The following is a 24,210-nucleotide window of genomic DNA, read 5'->3' as shown; positions in this document are numbered from 1 at the left end:
TTTCCTGTAGCTCCTGTAGAAGAACCTTTTCTGAAAATTGTTTTGTGTCTGTAATTTATTCTGGTTTGTTTTCAAAACTTCTGAATATTCGTAGCTTAAGGCAAATGATCAGAATATGAAAATAATAAGTAAGCATGTAGTATAGACTCACTGTAGAGAATGCACTGGGTCTCTAATACTTAACTGTGCTTTGGGATGGGGTTTAAATCTCATTATGTTTATTACTTTTCAGTGGAATACAGGACACTCTGGAGCTTCTCCCAAGTAAAGTCCATCGGTTTGCATGGATTGATCCTGCTGGTACAAGGAAGCTGACTTGGAAATGCGAACAGAATTCAGGAGAACTTGAACTTCTTAAGGTATATAAAACATGTAACTGGCACCATAGGCTAGATATTAGAGTAAAACGCTGTAAAGGTAATACTAGTCTAGATTTTTTCAATGATTTTCTCTCGTATAAGACAACATTTCATAATAAACACAGAAGGCTGTGTAGTGAATGCAGGTGGTTAGATAAAGACAGTGCTTTTAAAAATGCAAAGAACAAACTGGTCAGGTTTGATTTAAAGTCTTGTCCTTCTCTTTTGAAGATTTTTGCTTCACTAATTTTTGTGATCTTAGCCATGGCTGAAATGTTTTTATAGTGCAACTTACAGTATGTTAGGCCAACACTATCAAGGGACTGAAAGAGCAAGCGGCTAATATACCCTGCATCATGTATTATTAGCAAAACCATGTGAATCATTCAACTGCTCCACTTAGGTGCAGGTTTGCCTTCAAAGTATCATGTGGCAGCATCTTCCTTCCTGCAGAGCTGTCTATATTTCCTGTAATGACATATATGTATATATATATATGTTCTTGAGATTCTTTTGTAGAAATGTAATAGATTTTTTTATTGGAATGAAATGCAGGTTTTCTTTTCAGAATTTGTTTCTTTATGTTTTTGTGGTAATAGAGACTGAAGCAGCATGCTAGGTGGATGTATAATGTTCACATTTAATAAAATGCACTTCATTATTCACTTTCATAATTCAGTTCTTTTTCTGAGCTATCCTGCTGACTTCCTGATTCTATGACTAAAAACCTCTATTTCATACTGATCCATTAGTTCCTTCTGCTTTCTTGTGTCCAGGAACAGCTCCATATTGTAATTTCAAGACTTTTTATCGTGAGTTGTAGAATTATGGAAAACAAAATGAAACTATAGGAGAACAGCAAATGTCAACAATCAACTATTCTCCTTTAAAGTTAACATATAACATACCAGGCTGCCTACTGGTCAGCCTGAATCATGACATGTCTGATCATCTACAGAAGCTATTCATTATCAACCATAGAATAGTCTTCATGCCAGACAAATAGAGGACAACAGCAGTTATGGTACACGAAGGTGGGGCTTCAAGGGGCTCTGGCAATTATTGACCCATAAACCTCACCAGGCTCACCTGTAAGGCTATGGAAAGGATCATTATGGAGTTAATATATAAGAATATAGGTAACCTACATAGTTTTTACTCAACTCATTTTCTGTGTACATAATCTTGTCGGCATCTTCCAAAAAATATTGAAGCAGTGGACAAGGGCAAAACAGTGCACACCACATATCTAGACCTTGCAAAGGCATTTAACGCCATCCCATACTCTGGCAGCATAGACAAACCAACCAGCTAAATGTCAATCCCCATGTAACTCATTTGATAGCAAATTGGCTCACAAATAGAACTCTTGAAATTTGGGTGGGCATCTCTGTCTCCTCCAAAAGGCCTGTCACTATCTGTGTACCCCAGAGTTCAGTCCTTGGAGCACTCCACTTTGGCATTTTATGTTTATATGCCTAATCATCTTATAGTCCCTGTTAAAACTTGCCTACAATGTTCCTGTGTTCGTATTTAATTCTTTGAGATCAAACTAATGTTAATAGTTTGTGGCTGACCAAGTTTGCTGGTGGCAGCAAAGTTCGTGCCATCACAAACTCACCAGAGGATGCCAAGATCCTCTAAGAGGGTCTGTCCAGAACAGTAGCTGCTGTCAAAACTGTGGACTAATACTAAGTGCAAAGATGCATGTAATTGTATCCTTCAGCAAGCATGACTCTCCTTGTAACTATCACACGGAAAAAACAGCCCTGAAAATGAATCCAATAGTTAAGGATCTGAGAACCTGTATTTACATTGAGCTATCCTTTGATCACTGTGTATTCACCATTTAATTAACAGTCATTTTTCATCACATAACTTATAACTAAAGGTATGGTGTCCAGATCTAGGGATGTAATCATCCCACAATACTCTAAACTCATTAGGCTGATCACTGGGTATCATGTCCCTTTTGGTATGTACCTGTCCAAACACTTGTCCCAAGTCAAATGTACACCACACTTTCTCACTTAAAAAAGACTTAAATTTTAAAAACTGCACACTACTTGTCCCTCAGCTCACTATCATATACGCCACTGAGAGGTCACCTCTGCCTTGCATATAGATCTTCAACAGACTGTATTCTATCAGACCTAATACAGATTCACAAGTCCAATGGTATCATAAATACCTGCTGAAGGAATCTCCACGTGTTGCAAAGTAAATAGAGCATGTTGGAGAAATAAGTTTGTATCACAGAGAATACCACTTCTGTAGAACAGTCTTTCATTCCACATAAAGAAGTACTTCTCTTACTCTGCTCAAATGTAATTTGGATGAATGGATGTGTAAATGCAGATTAACCCTTGATTTAACACACCTGTCTTCCATGGATAAAGGAGAGATATTGTTTTTCAGCCCATATCTGGGTTATTTGCATGCAAAGTATAAGGAATTAAAAACTACCATGGGAATGGAATGCTAGGCTTCTTAAAATGGCTGAACGGGCCAATAAGTAAGGAGAGTGTAAGACCAAGGCTGGTTCATTGCAAGAAGCATATGGCCCAAATACCTCATCGGAACCACTCGTATACAAATTTTGTAGATTTCTGGACAGGTTAGAAGTACCGGATAACCGGAAACTAACTTAATTTCTCTTCTTTTTCCAGTGAGGTAGTAGGACCAGTCTAGTTACAAGCTTGTTAGCCTGGTAACAAGCCAGTAAAGGTGAGATGGAAGTTCTGAGAAAAATGTCTAAGGCCATCTAAGAGAATAGCCAGATTCAGTACCCAAACTAGCATGACTTCAATCCATAAAACATTCTTCAATCAAATACCCTGTAGTTGTGCAACTGAACATCTGGAGAGAGGAGTGATGGAACACCAATAACTTCTGTAGCTCTCAGACTGTATGTTTTCCTGAACTTCAGTAAAGCCTATGACTACTCTGTACATCAAAAGGATTTAAAGTAAGGGAAAACTGTATGAAGTGGATAAGTAGTCTAAGAACTAAGCCAGTACGAGAATGGAGAAATTATATTTTGACAGTAGAGGTGACTCCAATTAAGGGTGCAGAGAATAGGCTAAAGGGGGCTGTAGTTTACTGGAAAACACTGGTAAAGGAATCAATGTATTTGGATTAAGTAATTAGAGAGGGAAAGGTAATAGAATGGGAAGAAGCAAAGACATTTAGACTATAGGTTAGAGACCATCTTCCCTACCAGTGATTGATAAGAGTATAGACAAAGGAAAGAGTTAGAGGAATCCTAAGTAAAAGACATGTTCTTGTAGAGTTTTTAGTTTCCTCTAGAACAGAAGCTGCTGTTAAAGGGATAATTAGTAGGGCATATAAAATATTGCTTGATAACTATAGGAATCGATCAAAGGAGGTTAAAAAAGTTTGAGAAGAGCAATGGGGTAAGCAATTGACAAAGAAACATTGAGTGGAGATATGTATGACTCTCAAGTATGTAACAAAGTCTAGAAAACTTAGGATTTTTACTTGGAAGTATTTGCATAGGTGTTTCTATACCCCAAGCAGACTGCCAAATAAATTTTCTTCAGAGGAGGCAAGTGTTGGAGGTGTGATGGGGTAGAATGGGGGTAACTGGAATGTATCTTTGGGAGTGAAATGATTTGGCAGTCTTAGAAATTCCCTACAGAATAATCTGTCAGAAATATTGGATAGCAAATGGGTGTAACAGGGGAAATTATTCATTTTACAGCTGGGGTACAGGATCTGAATTGCCTTGACATAGTAAGGCCTTTTTTACGTTTAATTTTGGTGGCTTCCAAAAAGCAGTTGCTAGAAAATGGAAATCAAAGTCTAAACCAACTGTATTTGAAATATTGACTATTGTAATAGAGATAAAATGACTGGAATAGGGATCTTTAGAAAAAGGTAGGACCAAATTACATAGAAATAAATGGAAACGGTGGGAAGAATATATCCAGAGTAATCTGAATATTAGGAGTAAGGTTTACGGGAAGGAAGGAAATGAGCATTTTATGTAATGTTGGCCTGATGATAGTTCTACAAAAGAAGATATGTATGTATGATGTCTGTAACTGGAAACATGTTATAGTTTGTTTTCTTTTATATAAATGTATGCTTGCCTATGTCTGAAGTGATAATTTAGTAAAGGTGTTGAGAGGAAAGCACGTCAGAGAGACTAATGGTTGAATGTTGCTGTCTTGAATAAGGGAAGTGGCCAGTGGAATTGTTGCAGGGGTCCTGGCCAGGGAAATAAGCCTTCAGCATATTCAACTCTTGATATATTGAAAGGGTGACTGAGTGAAAATATTTGTAGATTATATATACGTTTGTATTAGTATTTGCATTCTACTGTCTGTCTGAATTGCCTGAACTGTTTTTTGCCATATTTTACTGTATACTGTACTAGTTCAGCTGTAGCATAGCCCATTTCCAGGTTTGCTGTTTCTGGGTCTGTTTTGTAACTTATGAGCATTGGTGAAGGCCCTTCTGGACCCTTGTGAGAGGAGAGTGCTGTCTGGGCCCCATTTACTCAAGGGTGATTGGAGCAGAGCTCCGAAAAAGTGTCCTTATTGGCTCGTTTTAGTTAAAAGGGTTATTTCTTGTCTTATTTAAGCCCCATGTTTGCGCTTGTTTGCATGTAGTGCATCGAGTGCTGCCACGTAGCGATGTTTAGCATTGGTGGATCATAGGAAATTACTAGGCTAATGGCTCTAGGACCGTTACAAGCCTAGCCAAGTTACTGTCATTTCCACAATCAACACCTATTGCCCCTGTCCAAGAGAGACACAGTTGGAACCCCCGGAATGAATTTATGCTTACACATTCACTTGTCCAGATTGCATTTGAAGAGGGCCAGTGAGGTACTGCATTTGACATGAAATGAGAGTCTGTTCCAAAGGTGTGGTAACCTCTGGGAGATGAATCTGTCCCGCCAGCAGGTTGTATTAATGTCAAATACCAAGTTAAAGTCTTCAGAGTAGTAACCCATGTGCCATTTGACTTGTGGATATGCAGAATTTTCAGTAAAGCAGGGTCAGAGATTGCTTTATACGCAAGACAGAGATAACCTCTGAGTTGTCTGTATGCAACAGAAGAAATTGACAGTGATTTCAGCAGATCTACTTAGGAAAGATGCTGAAGACCTTGCATATTCCTTGTGAGGAACCTTTGTGGTCTCTCCATCTGCTGCAGGTACTTAGAAAGGTACATACCAAGAGTGGCGTTGATCTCAATTATTGGCTTGATGAAGGAAGAGTACAGGGTGGTTATAACTTCTTTTTTTCTGGAGGCAGCGCCCTTACTTATGAGGTGAGCAATATAAAGTGCCATTTTTACCACTGTGGAGACATGGTGATCAAAGATAAGGTTGCTGTCAACCTGTGTGCCCAGGTCTGTCACTACTGAGTGCATATTTAGGATGTTGCTATTGATGTGGTAGTTAGCAGGAACATCTCCCTTAACAAAAGGGATAATGATACTTTTTTGCATTGAGTTTAAGGCCGTAACTTTGGCACCAATCATTTGTGTACACAAAACCCTCTTATGGGATGTTGACATTGTTTGAAGAGTCTATGACCACTCCCAGTTTGCAGTCATCAGCAAACTTTGTCAGCCACAGACCTTTAGTTTTTTCTTGTACTTTGGAGAAATAGATTTCGAATAGTAGAGGTCCCAGGACTGATCTCTGTGGAACACCACTGGTTACAGGTCTGCTGTTGAAGATGGATTCCCCTATTTTAACTGTATGGGTTCCGTCAGTGAGCTAGTTGGCAACCAACCTAGTAATATAAGGGTTGATACCTAGCTGTGTGAGTTTGTCAATGATGCCTGAGTGGGGTATAGTGTTAAAAGCCTTGGCTAAGTGCAGGTAGGTTGTATGTATAGGTTTCCTCTTGTCCAGGGAGTTGGTGACTGTCACGAAGAAGTCCACCAGGTTTAATGGGCATGATCTTCCTTTGACATATCCAAGTGAGTAGGGTCAAGTATTTAGAGATTACCTATATCTTTTTTGATAAGGTCCATGATGATTTGCTGCATGGCCTTGCAGATAAGACTAGTCAGGCTAATAGGTCTGTAGTTCCCGGGGTCAGAGGACGCACCATCTTTGTGCAAGGGAATAAGTGTGGCCATTTTACATTCAGCTGCGAAAAAGCTGGTGCTTATACTATGATTGAAAAGAGTATCCAGTGGTCTTGCTAATTCTTATTGGAGTCCATGTAGGATGCAGCCAGGGATGTTATCAGTTCCATAGATGCTGTGTTTTTGGCCTTGGAGAGTGCATTTACTAATAGCTCTGCTTAGTGTCGGGCATTGTTTCTGAGGTTTCTAACGCACTTAAAGAAGTCTTTGTAGTTATCTTTTGCCTAGGTGACAATTTTTGCTTCATATCTGACTTGGCTGATTTGATCAGGGTCTGGAGTTCCCTGTTAAGTTTAGCAAAAGCTTCTTTTGCATTTCAAGAGTTAAATTTATGGTTATGTGCAATGAGTTTTTTTTCCCTTTTATTATAGAGCCTGTTTGTCTTTTGGTTCCACTATAGGACTATAGGAGTTTTTTTTTTTTTTTTTTTTTTTTTTAAAGTGAGGGACCGATGCTTCTTTGCAGCTGTTCACGTATGCATAGAATCTGGCAGTTAAAGATTTAACATATGTAGAGGGATCATCAAGAGGCAAGGGACGTTGAATTTATACATATCATCACTAATTTCAGTAGATTAGCCTTTGGATAATCTCTGAATACCAAGGTACTGGTAGTCATTTTTGGCTTCAGTCTTAAGCTGTGTTTGACTGATTTGTGTTCCAGTTTTACAATTAATAGGGAGCAGAGCTGTCCCATATCAGTGAGAACCAAGTCCAGGATTTTATTGCCCCTGGTTGAGGTATGGACAAGCTGGAGTTTGTAATGATGAAGTCCAGAAAACTCTGATCATACATGTTAGAGGTTGTACATTTCTCATAGTTAACAGAGTGTTAGATAAAGTTCTCTTGGAGAATGGTATTTGGCTTAATGCATAATGACTCCATACTAGTCAGGTGGGAATTATGGGTGGATGGGGACATATAAGGGGTGCTATAGTTAGCCATGATCTGATAAGGATATTTATTAATATTAACTTGGAGGTAGAGTTTTTTTTTTTTTTTTTACAAATATGGAGACACTAGAAGAAGGCACTAAAGGTGGCAGCATTATGGGCCCGAACTTGTGTTAGGCATTGAAGTCCCACACTAATGGAGCACTCTCTCAGTGGTCTTGTACCAAGTATGCCTAACAGTGCATAACTTTATGTATTCCAAGATAAGGAGTGGAATTTTTTTTAAGGCTGCTAGTGTTGAGTAGCAGTACCTTTTTGCTATCCTCATTCTGTTTTGTTATATTAGAAGCTTTAGAGTATTGATGTTTCCTAAAAAATGCAGTATGCAGGTGAAAAGCTTTGGGGAGATTGATATAGGCTATCCCTGGCAACTCAGTTAGGACTGTCTACCATATCCTCCCAAGCCATTATATATTGGACCCCCTTTGAATGACACCAAAAGCTAAGCTAACCATTGAAGTCAGTAATCTTTTGTTTTTATTCCAGCATTATATAACTGCAATGTACTTAGAACAATGCCACTAGATACTACTGTAGAACCCTTATTCTTGCAGACCTTAAGTAATCTTGCACTAGTATGTAATAAAAAAGTAAAGTTCAACCTTGCACCATCGCTGACAAAGAAAACAAAAAAAATCATGACAAAAAGGGAAAATGCCAGATACTATACGGACAAACAACCCATAACTCTTTTGGTCGTCACTAAGTAAACTATTCCACTTTGGCAAGACCACCACTCCCTCTCCAAAAACAGACAACACAGCAGACTCTATCCCCACACAGTTTAATTTCTACTTTATACAATCAGTATTACCTCTCTTGGACACTATTTCATCTTACCTCGTCTCTACCCCTGTCCAGTCAAAACCACCCACAGCTCTTCAGTTTTAGTCCAGTACTTACTTTGCTCATAAGGAAGCTGATAATTAAACTAAAAAACATTTCCATAGCTATAGACTGACTGCTATCAGACTGCCTAAAAATAGGTGCAGAAGTCATAGCCTTCCCTGTGTCCATACTAATTAATAGGTCCATAGCTTAAAGATATGTCCCTTCACTGTGGAAAAATCCTACATCAAACCACTGCACAAGGGTGGCACATCTACAGTGTATAATATCTACAGACTGATAGCGATTCTGTCCTACCTTTCCAAAAAAACTAGAGAAATGCATTTATACGCAGCTGATGCAGTACCTAACCTCAAATAACCTATTCTCAGAAACACAACATGGCGTTAGGCCCTAGCACAGCATCACTACTGCTCCTACTACATTTTACCAGTGCAATAAACCAACATAGAAACAATGGTCTGCTTGTGGTGACCATGTTCTTAGACTTGTGTCAAAGGCATTTAATACTCTCTGACACCAACAACTGCTCATTCGACTCTCCTGAATAGGACTTTCACAGTACTTCTTGTTGTGGTTCCTTAGTTACCTGTCTGGAAGGCAGTAAGCCATTAAATGGCATCAAATCCCATCCTTTCAACCAGTTACTACAGGTGTCCCTTAGGGCTTTATCCTGGGGCCTCTACTATTTAATATATTATTAATTACCTCCACACCTCCTTTCACCATGATAGTTTATTTCAGTATGGAAATGACTCAACATTAATGTGTATTGCCTCAACAATAAATAAACTCCAAGACATTACCCAAAAATCTTTCCCCTCTGTAAAACCAGGCTCGAAGAATCAAACCTTCTACTCAATCCCAAGGAAACTAAGTTAATACTTTTACCTCAAAATTTTGCCAAAATTAAGAGCAATTGTTTTACCATAAAGTCAGCAAATACTGTCATTGAAACTGTAACTCACAGTAAACCTCTAGATGTTATAAGAGATGACTATCTGAAATATGACCAGCATGTACTGCACACCATTAAATCTACACACCCGAAACTAGGCTCCCTTCATAGGATAAATGGATTCCTTACAGACACTGCAAGAAAAACTTTGGGCACCACCTTCTTATTTTTGACTCTCTTATACACCACTCCTATCCTAACAAACTTAAACAATACTCAGAGAAACTTGCCTCCTGCTACAATAAAGTAGCTAAATTTGCCACCAATCGCCGTCAAAATACCCACCATTGTCATAACTTAAGCAATTAAATTGGCTTGAACTACACAACCACCTAACATATTCACAATTAACTACAGCACACAAACTCATTTATCATCCAGAAAAAAAATGTCCTGCACTAAAAAAAGTATTACTGCTCTACTTTCCAGCAAGGGACCTCCATTCTAGTAACAAATTCTTACTGTTCACAAATAAGTCAAATAATGTTGCAGGAGACTTGCTGCAGTCTCAGTACATTGCTGAACTCTAATAGTATCCCCACACAACTAAAACTTTCTGACAAAGTCAAATCATTGCTTAAACAACATCTTAACTAGTCATGATCCTTTAGATGCTCATCTCAAGGTTGTGACTTTGTGTTCACTGTACAGTACTTTCCAAATACTCTTCTTAAATAGAATACACTCAGCCTGTCACTGAAATGACAAAAAAAGAAGAAATATGGATACTGGAAAGAAAGATGAATTTAATACAGTTTAATATTTATGCAAAGGAAAAAGCAAAATTAATCCGTACAAAAAGAGCACCACCAAAGTTAGGACAGGCAAAGGCATCCGGACTTGGAAAATTTTACAGTACAAAAAAATAAGAAAACCGAGGAAGTATGAAAAGAAGATTAGTAATAGAGATGTTAAAGAAATAGAAACTGAGGTTATGGATTACCTGTGAAGAGAAAGAAAACACAGATAGCATCACAACAGAATAGAGCAATGGATCCCCAAATTGAGAAAACAGTCGAGCGAGAAGCATCTCATCAGTTGCCATAGGAAGCCAGTGAAAACATTCAATTGAAGTTGCACAGCAAGAGAAGGAACAGGAAACTGTGGTATGTCTGACGCAGTCAGTGTTGTGGTATGACAGGCCAGTGAGCTCCCATATGAAAGAGCAATGCATGAAACAGGATGAAACTGAAGAGAAGGTGGAACAGGAAGAAGCTCTGGAACTTTCTGTAGAACACCTGCTGGAAATGTGAAACAAAGAATGTGCCCTCAGTTTAGAAGACAATGATCTAAGAGAGTTGTTGCTTGATTTAATAGAAAGGGACAGAGATATTAAGATCAGTAAAAGAAATAAACTGAAAAAAGTCAGTAAACTCCAAAATTTAGAAGTTTGATAAAACAAATTAACACAGTAATTAGGACTGTCCATAAAGATTCATGTGATATAACAGAAGTAGGATTTATTACTGTGCAGCTAAATTAATAACAGTCTTACCACCAAAATGCAGGGTAGTTAGAGAAAGGAAGGGGAGAAATCAAATGCCATTATGGAAGTATTGAATAGAGAGAACTATAAAGCAGTTAAGACCAGAATTATCACTGTTAGAAGAGTATGGAAGATTGAACAGATTAACAAAAATACTCTGGTATGATAAAGGCAATGTGCAGAGTGTCAGGACTTTTTGAAGAAACTCCAGCTGTACTCTGTTGCATACCGCCTGCTCAGAGGTGATCTCTGCCTGACATACAAGTCCATGTCCAACCCTGAAATGATGGACATGCTCCACCTAAAGAAAACCTTATCCCCACACGCTCTAGGGATCTAAACCTCACCACAACAATAAATAGGACATGCTGGAGGAATAGATTCCTGTCCCAGAGACTTCCCATGCTTTGGAACAAGATTCCAATCTACGTTAGGCAGAACTTCTCGCTAGCACTCCAAGAGAAACCTTGACAAGTGGATGGGAAACAGAAAGTTTACCTCGGGGATCACTTCAGTGGCTCTGCTGGACAGAGACACAGGGAACTAATCTAAGGGGGCGGCGAAAGCCAACACACTCTGGCTAGGCTTATAAATGCCTTCGGGCAGATAGCCTAGTACCTACCTACCTATGAACATATCAGGATCTCTTGTGCACAATTGCAAATAAACTAAAAATATCAGCACAGACAGAAAAACTTAAAATATATGCAGATAAATATAAAGGAAAAAGTGCAAAATAAACAATTTATTGGTGACCAAAAAAAGTTTTGTAGGGGACTGGGAAACTGAACAAAAGGAACTAAAACACCACCCCAAAAAAACAGATACATTTGGGAGATGTATCTATGAAGATCATGTGGAACATAACTTCTTTTTCTTTCAGCTGCTCCCATTAGGGGTCACCACAGCGGACTATCTGATTCCATTTCTTCTTGCTCTGTCACACCAACCACCTGCATGTCCCCTCTCACCACATCTGTAACCTTATTTTAGGTCTTCCTCTTACCTGGCAGATCCATCGTTACCATCATTCTCCCAATATACCTAGCATCCCTCTTCAGCACATGCCCAAACCAAAGCAATCTTGCCTCTCTGGCTTTGTCTCCAAACTGTCTGACCTGAGCTGACCTTCTAATGTACGCATTTCTAATACTGTCCATCCTTGTCACACCCAATGCAAATCTCAGCATCTTTAACTCTGTCACCTCCAGCTCTGTCTGTCTGTTCATCAGTGCTACCATCTCCAATCCATATAACATAGCTGGTCTCACTACCATCGTGTAGATCTTCCCTTCACTCATACTGGTATCTGTCTGGCACAATCACTCCTGACACTCTTCTCCACCCTGCCTACACTCTCTTCTTCACCTCTGTTTCACACACAGCATTAATCTGAGCTGTTAATCCCAAGTATTTAACTCATCCACCTTCACCAGCTCTACTCCCTGTATCCACACCATTCATCTGTCCTCCCTCTCATTCACGCACACACATACTTAGTCCTGCTGACCTTCATTCATCTCCTATCTAGAGCATATCTCCACCTCTGCAGGGTCTCCTGTAACCTGTTCCCTACTCTCACTACAAATCACAATGTCATCCACAAACATCATAGTCCATGGGGATTCCTGTCTGATCTCTTCTGTCAACCTGTCCATAACCATTACAAGTAAGAAAGGGCTCAGAGCTGATCCTTGATGCAATTCCACCTCCACCTTGAACACATCTGTCACTCCTAGTGCAGACCTAATCACTGTCACACTGCCCTTGTACATATCCTGTACCACTCTTACATACTTCTGTACTACTCCCGACTTCCTCATACAATACCACAGCTCCTCTGTTGGCACACTCTCATATGCTTTCTCCAAGTCCACAAAGAGACACTCAATCCTTTTGACCTTCTCTATACTTCTCAATCAACAATATCCCCAGAGCAAACATTGCATCTGTAGTGCTCTTTCTTGGCATGAAACTGTAGTGCTGCTCACTAATCATTACATCTCTTCTTAACCTAGCTTCCACTATTCTTTCCCATAACTTAGTGTTGTGGCTGATCACTTTTATCCCTCTGTAGTTACTACAGCTCTGCCCATCACCCTTGTCCTTAACAATCTGTACCAATACACTTCTCCACTCTTCAGGCATCCTCTCACTTTCCAGGATTGCATTTAACAATCTGGTTAAAAACCCCACTGCCATCTCTGTGAAACATATCCAAGTTTCCACAGGTATGTCATCTGGACCACAGCCTTTCCATTCTTCTTCCTCTTCATAGCTGTTTTTACTTCCTCCTTGCTATTCCATTGCACTTCCTGATTCACTATCCACACATCATCCAACCTTCTCTCTCTCTCTCTCTCATTCTCTTCATTCATCAGCCCCTCAAAGTACTCTTTCCATCTGCTCAACACACTCTCCTCGCTTGTGAGTAAGTTTCCCTCATTATCCTTTATCTCCCTAACCTGCTGCACATCTTTCCCAGGTTGGTCCACCTGTCTAGCCAATCGTTACAGGTCCTTTTCTCCCTCCTTTGTGTCTAGCCTTTCATACAACTTGCCATATGCCTCATCTTTAGCCTTCACCACATCTCTCTTCACAATATTCCTCATCTCCTTGTATTCCTGTCTGCTTTCTTCATCTCTGTGACAATCCCCCTTTTTCTTTGCCAACATCTTCTCTGTATACTGTCCTTTTCTTGCTCATTCCACCAGGTCTCCTTGTCCTCCTTCCTCCTGTCCAGGTGTCCCACCAAGCACCTTTCTAGCTGTCTCCTTTGCTACCTCAGCTGTGGCTGCCCAGCTGTTTGGTAGCTCTTCACTGCCACCCAGAGTCTGTCTTTAACACTTCCCTGATATCTACCTTAAAATTATCCTTTCAATTTCCACCATTTGATCCTTGGCACCGCACTCACTCTCCTCCTCCTCTTCTTGATCCCCAGTGTCATCCTACAGACTACCATCCTATGCTGCCTAACTACACTTTCCCTGTCACCACTTTGCAGTCTCCAATCTCCTTCAGACTGGCCCTCCTGCATAGGATGTAATCCACCTGTGTGCATCTTCCTCCACTATTGTGCATCACCCTATGCTCCTCCCACTTTTTCAAATAATCCACTACCATCTGACCTTCTGGATTCCTCTCCTTAGCACCATACCTACCAGTCACCTCCTCATGCCCTCTGTTCCCTTTACCAACATGCCCATTGAAATCCTGCCCAGTCACCACACACTCATAACAAAGATGGTAAATGGGCAGAAGAAGTAAAAGAAAGAATAAGAAGTTCAAATGTGCAGGATATGAAATGGGATGAAGTAATGGCCAGAAAGGTTGAAGCAAAGTTGAGAAAAGCTCTGAAATGGAAAATTCCAGGCCCAGATGCAGCACCTCACTTCTGGTTAAAAGTATTAACATCTTTACATGAAGACTTAGCCATGAGTAAGAACTGTTTATTTGTGCACCCCGGGGAGACACCAGCCTGGTTAACAACAGGAAAAATAATACTTGAACCTGCATGCTATCCTAAAAACTATAGACCAATAACTTACCTTCTGACAATATATAAAATTATACACTCGAATTGATGCTGACAGAGTTTATAGAAGAAAATTCAGTCATGGCAAATGGGTCACAAAAGAAAGTAATTTGGAACAAAGGATCATTTGTTAAATAAAGTCATAATGGAAAACTGTAAAGGGGCAAAGACTCTTAAGTATGGCATGGACAGACTACAAAAAAAAATTTTAACAGTATCCCACATTCATAGATAAAAAAGTGCTTAAAATATAAGATACAGCCTACACAGATCGATTGCATTACAGTGATCATGAAACAATGGCAAACCACTTTGAAGTTAAGCCATGATAAAGGGCAAATTATTATTCCAGGGATAAAAATACAAAGGGGGGATATTCCAGGGTGACACACTATCACCACTGCTCTTTTGTCTTGCGCTTAACCCATTAAGTTGTCTACTTAACAGATTTAGGTCGTGGCTACAGTTTGGAAAGAATTTTCATCTTCTTTTGGAAGATGATTTAAAACTATATAGCTCATCAGATGAGGAACTGAAAGCACAACTGCAAGTGTTCAGAACTTTTTCAGATGATATAAGAATGTCATTTGGTCTTGATAAATGTGCAAAAGCAACCTTTAAATCTGGAAAACTGCAGCACCAAGAAAACATCAGTTTTGGACAGGAATGTGATATCAAAGAACTTGAGCAAGAGGGAGTGTATAAATATTTGAGAACGGAAGGATCAACAGTAAAACATGAACAAATGTGGATAACATTTAGTAAGGAATATTTTAGAAGGCAAAAATTAATACTGAAAACAGTGTTGACATCTAGGAAGAAAGTCCAAGGTATAAATCAATTTGATCTTCCTGTCCTAACTTACAGTTTTGGACTTTACTGACTGGCCCTAAAAGGCGTAGGATAGGTTGGACAGGAAAACAAACAAGGATGCTTCATGGTCATCAAATGATTTGTAAAAATCAGTGGATACCAACATTATATATTCCCCGTTTTGAAGGAGGTATGGGCCTCCTTGAAATTGATTACATGTATAGATCTGCAATCATTGAAATGCATATGTATCTGCTGACCTCACAAGACCCAAACATAGTGAATGTTTTGAAATATGAGGAGAGTAAGCCTAGCAGAAACATCTGCGTCAAATGGGAATGGAAGGGAAAACAGAAGTAGATAAAAATCATGCAGCAACTGAATGTGCCAAAAAACTAAAGAATGAATAAATAATCTGTACAACAGAAGGAGGAAACTGTTACATGATGGAGCAAAATCCCAAAAAGGAAAGGCATCACTGATCAATATTAGCAAGAAACTACAATCCCTCATAAAATCATCTAAGGCCTGTTTTGAAAGAAAAATTGCCAAAGACTCTAAAGATATAACCACAAAGACTTCTTTAGCTATGTCAAGAATCTAGGTGGCAACTCTCAGATATGCTCTGAGCTAGTGCAAAATGGCAAAAAATACACTGAACCAACTGACATTGCCAACATCCTGGCTGACAGGTTCAGTGCAAACTTCACCCCCCACCCCCAAAAGGGCCTGTGTACATCCCAGAAGAATGCAGAGCCCCAGACATCACAGACACGCAGGTAAAAACAGCCTTCTCCAAAGCTAAAAACACAGCATCAATGGGACCGGATGGTATCCCAGGCTGCGTCTTAGATGAGCTCCAAAAGGAACTAAACCCTCACCTAAATTCACTGTTCAAACTCAGCCTTACCACAGGCTATGTACCCAAAGAATGGCGTACAGCAACAGTCGTCCTGCTCCACAAAGGTGGTGCCACAAAAGAACCTGGGAACTATCGCCCTATGAGCCTGACTAGCCTGGTCTGCAAAGCTATGGAGCGAATCATCATGGAACTCATAAACAGAGACATTGAGAACCTCCAGACACTGGACCCTACCCAATTCGGCTTTGTTAAAGGCAGATCCTGCCTCCTAAACCTAGTTGACTTCTTTGAAGCAGTCACCAAGGCCATAGATGAAGGAAAGGTAGTCCACACAGGCTACCTGGACCTCGCTAAGGCCTTCAACACCATTCCCCACTCTGGCATCATAGATAAGCTCACCAGCTTGAACATTAACCTCTATGTCATGAGATGGGTTGCCAACTGGCTCATGGATAGAACACACATGGTCAGAGTTGCAGGTGTCATGTCTGGCTCTAAACCATTTACAAGTGGCATCCCACAGAGCTCAGTCCTGGGACCCCTCCTGTTCGATATATACTTCTCTGAGGTTCAGGCAAGCACGGGAGGACTATGGCTGACCAAGTTCGCAGATGACTGCAAACTGGGGGCCATAATTGACTCTCTGGCTGACACAGACATCCACCAAAAGGGTCTTTCAGAGACCGATACCTGGTGTCAGAACTATGGCCTCAAGCTAAATGCCAAAAAATGCATAGTCATCCCCTTTGGGAAAAACAGTACCCACGAGGTATCACATAGGTGGTAATCCACTAAGTACGGAAGATGTAATTAGGGACCTGGGGACCCATGTAGATAGCAACCTCTCCTTTGATAATCACATTGCCAAAGTGGTTAGAAATTCCTTCTGTGTAGCCCAACTAATCACGAAAGGGTTCACCTCTAGATCAAGAGAGGTCATTGTGCCCCTCTACTCATCACTCATTAGGCCCATAATAGAGTACACTGCCCCATTTGGAGTGTACCTTACCCGACACCTGCAACAGCCGGAAAGACCACAGAAGTACCTCACTAAGAGGATCATAGGCCTCAAACAGATGCCCTATGTAGCTCAACTAAAGAAATTCCAGCTCTACTCAGTTGCTTACCGCCTGCTCAGAAGTGATCTCTGCCTGACGTATAAGGCCATGTCCAACCCGGAATTAATGGATATGCTCCACCTCAAGAAAGCCAAATCTCTTAGAGCCACACGCTCCAGTGAATTAAACCTCAGCACAACAATAAACAGGACATGGAGGGATAAATTCCTGTCCCAGAGACTTCCCTCGCTCTGGAATAGAATCCAGTTTATGTTAGGCAAAGCCCCTCACTGACTTTCTTCAAGAGAAATCTTGACGAGTGGATGGGAAATTGTAAATTTACCCCTCGGATCACTTCAATGGCCCTGCTAGACAGTGGCCCAGGAAACTAATTTAAAAGGGAGGCGAAAGCCAACACATTATGGCTAGGCTTATAAATGCCCTTGGGCAGATAGCCTAGTTACCTACCTATGAATATAAGATGAAGGATCAGATAAGAAAGCAAGAAATGTGGAAAATGCATAAATATAGTTTCAAGTATAGAAAACTCTTGGAACAACCTTATTTGATCAGGATCGAACACAAGAATAGTTAAGAAGTGAATTTAAACCAAAAGATGAAAGGTTAGTATTGGTGGCCCAAGACAGTGGACTATGTACTTGTTGCTCCAAGACAGTGGACTATGTACTTGTTGGTTTACAAAGTCCATTGAGCATATGGGAGAAACAGACAAATGTTGGTTTTGTAAAACAGAATTCGAAACAGTCGCACGTCTTGTTGCTGGTTGTGATATACTAATGGCAGAAGGACTGTATGCTAAAAGGCATAATAATGTGGTAAAACTGTTGCATTGTGGATTGTGCAAACATTGTAATAGTGAAGTAGTTGAAAAAGATTGGAAACAAGCTAAAAATCATTATAGAAATTGATGGTTTATATCGCAGGGAATCACCCATTACCAACAATTCAAAAAATAGATGCGAAAAAAAAAAAACATCCATGTAATAGTCCATGAAAAGAAGAGGAAAATAGCATTGATCATTGAAATTGCTACACCCCAGGGACTACAGTGTCTTACATACAAAGAGACGCAAAGTCATAAAGTACCAGTATTTGCAGGCAGAAATTAGGACAATGTGGAGAGAGTTTACAGTCATATTTAGGTATGTTACTGATACCTGTACAAATTGCAGGAAGAGTCATTACTGGGCACATGGCGGGTGCTGCGAATAGCACTCCTGGCTAACATCAAAGATTGAAACAATACTAATTTCATGATCTTTAATCATGCTTTGACTTAGGAATTGGGTCCATTCCCTTCATGGTATTAGAAACCCAAAAGACTTGGAGAAATTAAAAATAACAGAGCATCAAGTAAGAAATTGTTTCTTCTGGATTATTGCAATTGTATGCTTTACATACAGCATAGTTGTGAACTGCTTCTTATGTCTGCATGGACCTTATGACCAAAGTTATTAATCACTTATTCTTTTCCCCTTCTGGACAGTTACCTTGTTACAAAGTTGCTTGTCTGTCCTAATGAAGGTATGATCTATACTGTATAGGGCCAGCCAAGATGGGCAGTTCATGGCAGTAATTTCTGACCAGATATGGTCCATAGAGGGTACTGGTAATCTACTGCAGTATTAATGCCAAAAATTCCTTGTAGATATAAACAACATTAGGTGTGTTAAACTGAAAGTAGAAGAGGAGAGTCTGGTTTTAAATTGCTCTGTGTATATTTCTATAAGGATATGTTCCTTCAGTAAGGACATTACACCCTATGAAACTGACTCCTTGAGTGATCACTCACCTAATACCACTCATCCCCCCAAACCACAGCGGTTTATCACCTGCTGCAACCCAGATATATTTAGAACCCTTCTCTCTAGTATAAACTGGAATTTCCTTGCTCAGCTCCCACTGGATGATGCAGTTAATGCCTTCAACTTAAACATCCTTAACATTTTGAATTCTCTAGCCCCACCCAAAAAAGTTTGGGTAAAAGCTAACATATCACCTTGGTTATCTAAAACCAGCCGTATCTACATGAAAAAAAAAGAGATGGGGCTTGGAAAATGTGGATACAATCTAAACTTCCAACTGACCTGCAAAAGTACAAAGAACTTAGAAATCTAACTAAAAAACGCATCAACAAAGACAAAAAAGATTTCTACTGTAGTCTTCCTAAAACTTTAAAATCTGACCCCCAAAAATTCTGGAATGCTATCAACCAGATACTATATCCTGGAAACCCAACTTCACCAAACCCCTGTCCTGACAGGTCACCTGGAGAGACTACCAACACTTTCAACACCTACTTTATCAAATCAATTTCCAAACTTTTTAACCTTAACCCTACTTCCAACCCTGCTGTACCCCTGTCAACCACTGACTCTCTCAAGCCTGTCGCCACTAACTATAGCAAAACTTTACTCTCTAAGCTCAAACCCTGCTCTGTATCTGCTGACAATATCCCTTCATATTTTGTCCAGATTGCTACACACTCCATTGCTATGCCTATATCTATCCTAATCAATCGCTGCATCTCGGAGTCCAAAAGTCCCATCTATCTGGAAACAGTTTTACACTCATCCAATACATAAAGGAGGCAACTCCACTCAAATCTTTAACTTTAGACCTATCACTAGCCTCTCCCCTGTCTCCAAACTCCTAGAGAAATGTATACACAAGTTATGCATTATCTCTCACAGGAAAATCTACTCACCCCCACACAGCACGGCTTCCGCCCCAAGCACAGCACAACCACAGCTCTGCTATCCTTTCTCAACACTGTAACTCTAGCCAAAGACAAACATAAACTCATATCCTGCTTATTCCTTGACCTTTCAAAGGCGTTTGACACTGTCTGCTATGCTCTGCTACTAAAACAACTTACAGACCTAGACTTCTCCCTTGATGCAGTCACATGGTTCTCTAGCTATCTCACTGAAAGGCAGCAATCAGTAGGATGGGAGTCTGCTATCCAACCCTCTATCAGTTAAAACCGGTGTTCCCCAAGGATCTCTTCTTGGGCCACTGCTCTTGAATATTTTCACTAACTCACTTCATACCTCTTGTTCTCAGTCTACCCTTGTACAATATGCTAATGACTCCACAGTCATCGCCATTGCTGACTCACCCTCTGAACTCCTGTCAACTACCCAAACCTCCTTCAGTGCTGTTGAGACATAGCTGACTAATAACCGTCTTATCCTCAACCCCAAAAAAACAAAATTGCTACTCTTTCTGCCAAAATCTGCAAACCATATCAAATTTTCCTTCTCTATAACCTCCCTAAAAATACTCAAATAGAATTTGAAACTAGCACAAAACTACTTGGCATTACCATTGATGACCAACTAAAATTTGATCAACACATCAACTATTGTATCAAAAAACCCCCACCAAAAGCTAGGTCTCTTATATAGAAACAAAAAATACCTCACCCCTGAAGCTAGAATCTCTTACTCGTGTCTAACTTCTACCCTGCCTAACATATTGTTCCCAAATACTGAAAAATTTGAACACTACCCTACTAACCAAATTAGAATCAACCTGCCATAAGATTGCTCGATTCGCAACATAACAGCTATATAAATCCCACCACTGTCTCTCCTTAAAACACCTGGACTGGCTCGAACTACTTCATATGTTACTACAATCTTAGCTCCAGATCATACACTCCATTCTATATCAGCCTGAATTTTGCCCAAGTCTATCACCCCTCATCTCCCATTATTCCCCTACCAGACATCTCTGAAGTGCTTCCCAAGACCTATTAAATGTCCACAAACCAAAATCCAGGGCAGGATGCAACTTATATAGCTACCACCCCTCTATTGCATGGAACAGACTTCCACTCGAAACAAAGAACCTAACCCACCCCAAACAATTCAAATTAGCCCACAAAATACTACCTTAAAAAACACTGGATCTGCCAATGTATGCATCCTCCCTGACCTCAACCTACCCGTGCACTACTCTTTCACTTAATCTCACAGAAATCAGCACGCACAACTTGCAGCCTTGAACAGCTTGCATCTTATGTTTTATTATGAAACCTTCTAATCCTTCCTCATAATTGGCCTACTGAACCATAGATTAGCAAATTTTCTTATGCACCCCCCAAAGTATTGCTATACAGTGCTTACTGAACCCGAGACTAGCTTATATATTTAACATGCAAATTATTTACTTACTATATTTTTTCTTTTGCTCATCCGTTTATTGTAATTTCTATGTTTTTTGTCAAAATCTGTTATAACTTGTAACTTCTAGTATATTCTTTACTGTTATGTATATATTTTTTGGCATATGTTGGAGCTTTACTCCCTGGGCTCTGCTGAAAAAGGGCTTTAGCTCAGTCAGACACTCCTGGTCAACAAATGTAAAATAAATAAATAAAATGATACTGTTTAGATCATACTAATGTGAGGGGGGGTGGTTCCTAGCTACACTGACTACATTATTTTTGCTTTTTTAAAGTTACTACTTCTTACACAGTGCAAGACTTGTCCTTCAAGGTGCCCGTTTTTTTACACTTTGGGCTGTTTCATGTTGTCCCTTGCCAACTATATCAGAGCTGATCTAGGCATGTATTATTTAAGTCAATTTCAAATCCACAACTTGTGTATCACTCATCTGAATGTTTCTTATACATGTAGCCATTGCTCAGAATACAGGACAGGCTTTGGGGGTGCATGAATGCACTGACTGATTACCATGCCTGATCAGTGTCTGCCTACTTTATTTCCCTCTTGCCCCAGTCCCCAGCTGCTAAACCCATTATCACATTTATACTCTTTATTCTCCTACACCATCACACTCCCACCCACTTAAAGAAACCGGTTGTTTACAACTCACAGAGTTTTACATAGTCCTGCAACTTCATTAAACCTTTTTTTCCCCCTTCCTCTCACTCCTTCCCATGTCCTACTCAGAATTCATATATTGCCCACTACTCTGATGTACATCTCAACCGTAAGGTGTCATAACTATTCTCCCTAACAACTTCACATTTCTTCTGTCAGTAATCTCTTGTATCATAAAGTGTGTTCAATCCTCCGTAACATGCATACATGCTCCACTAAGTTATAACCATTGACACCCAGCATTTACCTCATTTTCCTATTCTGCCAATTCTCAGCAACCCTCCCTATACGATGTTCCACAATGCACAATGTTAAGATCTGCTGTAAATCCTCCATTACCTTACCTGCGTTCATACTAAGCAATCCACCATCACCACATTTGCTTCTGCAAAGTAATATCCATACTACCAGCTCAGATTAAGTACCCCAGCAGCTCATACTACTCACATCAGTAAGAACAATCGCTGCCATACCCTTCCTGCTTTACTTATGTTTCATTGTGTGTCATTCCCTGCTATACATCCCCCACCTCTGCCCCCACAGTCTTCTGTAAACCACCAAACCTCTAACATCAAACTACTAGTACTTTCTGCCCCTTTTGCTGTCAATGCTAGTAGCATACTAAAGAAGCAACAACAGATCAAATCGTTCCTTTTCATTCATGTCTCAAAACATCCTTGTCATCCCAGAATAGTAGATAAAATAACACACACAACCTATATCTAAAACATTTGGGTGGTGCTGAATTATTGCTCAAAGATTATTTTAAGATCCGCTCATGCACCCATAACTTATTGGTAAGTAATCATGACCCATTCTGGTTAGGCATTAACCTACCTAACTCCCCCATTCCAGTTGTGTTAGCTTACCTCGCTCATCCTGCATATGTTAATAGATTTTTTATCCTCCTGCAAGGCATAATAACCCAAACCAAACTGAGAGCAACATACTTATTTTAGTAGGCTTTAACATTAACTACCTTGGCAACTCGGATTTGCTGGCCACTATCACCAGTCATGGTGTAATACAAGTAATCTGTGAGCCTACTGGACCCAATTTTAAGAGAACCATCCTCTCATTGATATTATTCTAATTTCCCTAACTAAAACTCTTACCTCACTATTCTCCCTTACACTATTAAGGACCACTGCACATTTACTTTTACACTTACTTCTACCTCAAATAACAATCCTCCTGTTGGTTATTCCATACTAAATCAAAAGGAAAGAAAAAATGACAGATTTAAAAGAATTACACAAAAAGAATTGTAAACCCTTCATTGTAAAATAGAATCCAAATACCCTTGCCATCTCCATAACCATCTTTCTCCTACATCTCCAAAATAAACATTTTCCAACAGCAACAATACTACTGGGAGTGTTTCAGTGTCTCCTGTATAAGGTCACAAGCAATTTCAAGACGTTCACCAGACAACATTAAAGCCAACTTCCTCATACAAATGTAATCTGCTCTTCACTTTAAACAAACAAAAAATAACAACTGGAGTTTTGTGAACACAGTCACTGGCCATGGGACAACTTGGCAGTCAACTATCACCCCAAGAATTACTAAATTTCTTCGTTTCATTCAATCTATTCATCACCACTGACCATAACTCGCTCGGCGCTTCCCGTTCCATGCTATGTTAAGATCAAAACCAAAGGTGTTAACAAACTGTCTTGAACAAATTCCAGGTGATGCAGATGCCTTGCACCCTGGCTCATATAACTCTTTCTCTGCCAGGATCATAACACACACCCACTCACATACCTGTTTAACCTCTCCCTAGCCAACAGTCTCTTGCCTCCTGTATGGAACTGTGACAACCCAAAATCTTCCAGACCATCCCAACACAGCAAATTCCATCCAGTTTCCATTCCACCCACTTTCAGCTAAATCAGCACCTTCAGACTTGCAGAATTCTGTACCCGTGCAAATGTGTCCTCTGGAGTGGTAGAAACGCATTAACTACACCATATACTTTAACTAATAACATACTTATGAACATGAATAATGAGCACTTTGACAGGTGCTCTCTTTTTGATCTGACGGAAGCTTTTAGTCTGAGACCCAAACCAGCAAAATGGTTGAATCCACTCATCTATAGTGGACCTTTAAAGTGCTGCTTAGTTCTACTTTCTCCCTTCTGCACCTCTTCCCAAAGGTGTTCCTCACTGATCTGTGCACTCCGCCCTTTCTGTTGTCCTACTTTTTTAATAACCCATTTACTGACATCCTGAAATCCCTTTAATTAATTTATTTATTTATTGACTTTTGTTAACCAGGTTTGTCCAACTGGGCTTGTGGCCCATTTTCAGCGGAGACCCAA

The 24,210-nt window shown here is 39.9% G+C and overlaps 1 protein-coding gene across 1 annotated transcript in view; it reads left to right on the top strand.

Moving 5' to 3' along the window:
• Positions 1-24,210, top strand: part of VPS13C (vacuolar protein sorting 13 homolog C) — a 6,956,796-nt gene that overhangs the window by 5,486,216 nt on the left and 1,446,370 nt on the right. The window contains exon 66 of the mRNA XM_044076309.1: positions 233-359. Within this exon, the coding sequence (XP_043932244.1) occupies positions 233-359 (127 nt within the window). The remainder of the gene's footprint in view (positions 1-232; positions 360-24,210) is intronic.

The sequence above is a fragment of the Protopterus annectens genome, chromosome 7.part0 (assembly GCF_019279795.1).
Source record: "Protopterus annectens isolate FY-2018-M chromosome 7.part0, PAN1.0, whole genome shotgun sequence".
In the NCBI taxonomy this organism is placed as follows: Eukaryota; Metazoa; Chordata; order Ceratodontiformes; family Protopteridae; genus Protopterus; species Protopterus annectens.
This window is presented reverse-complemented; position numbering and strand designations above follow the sequence as displayed.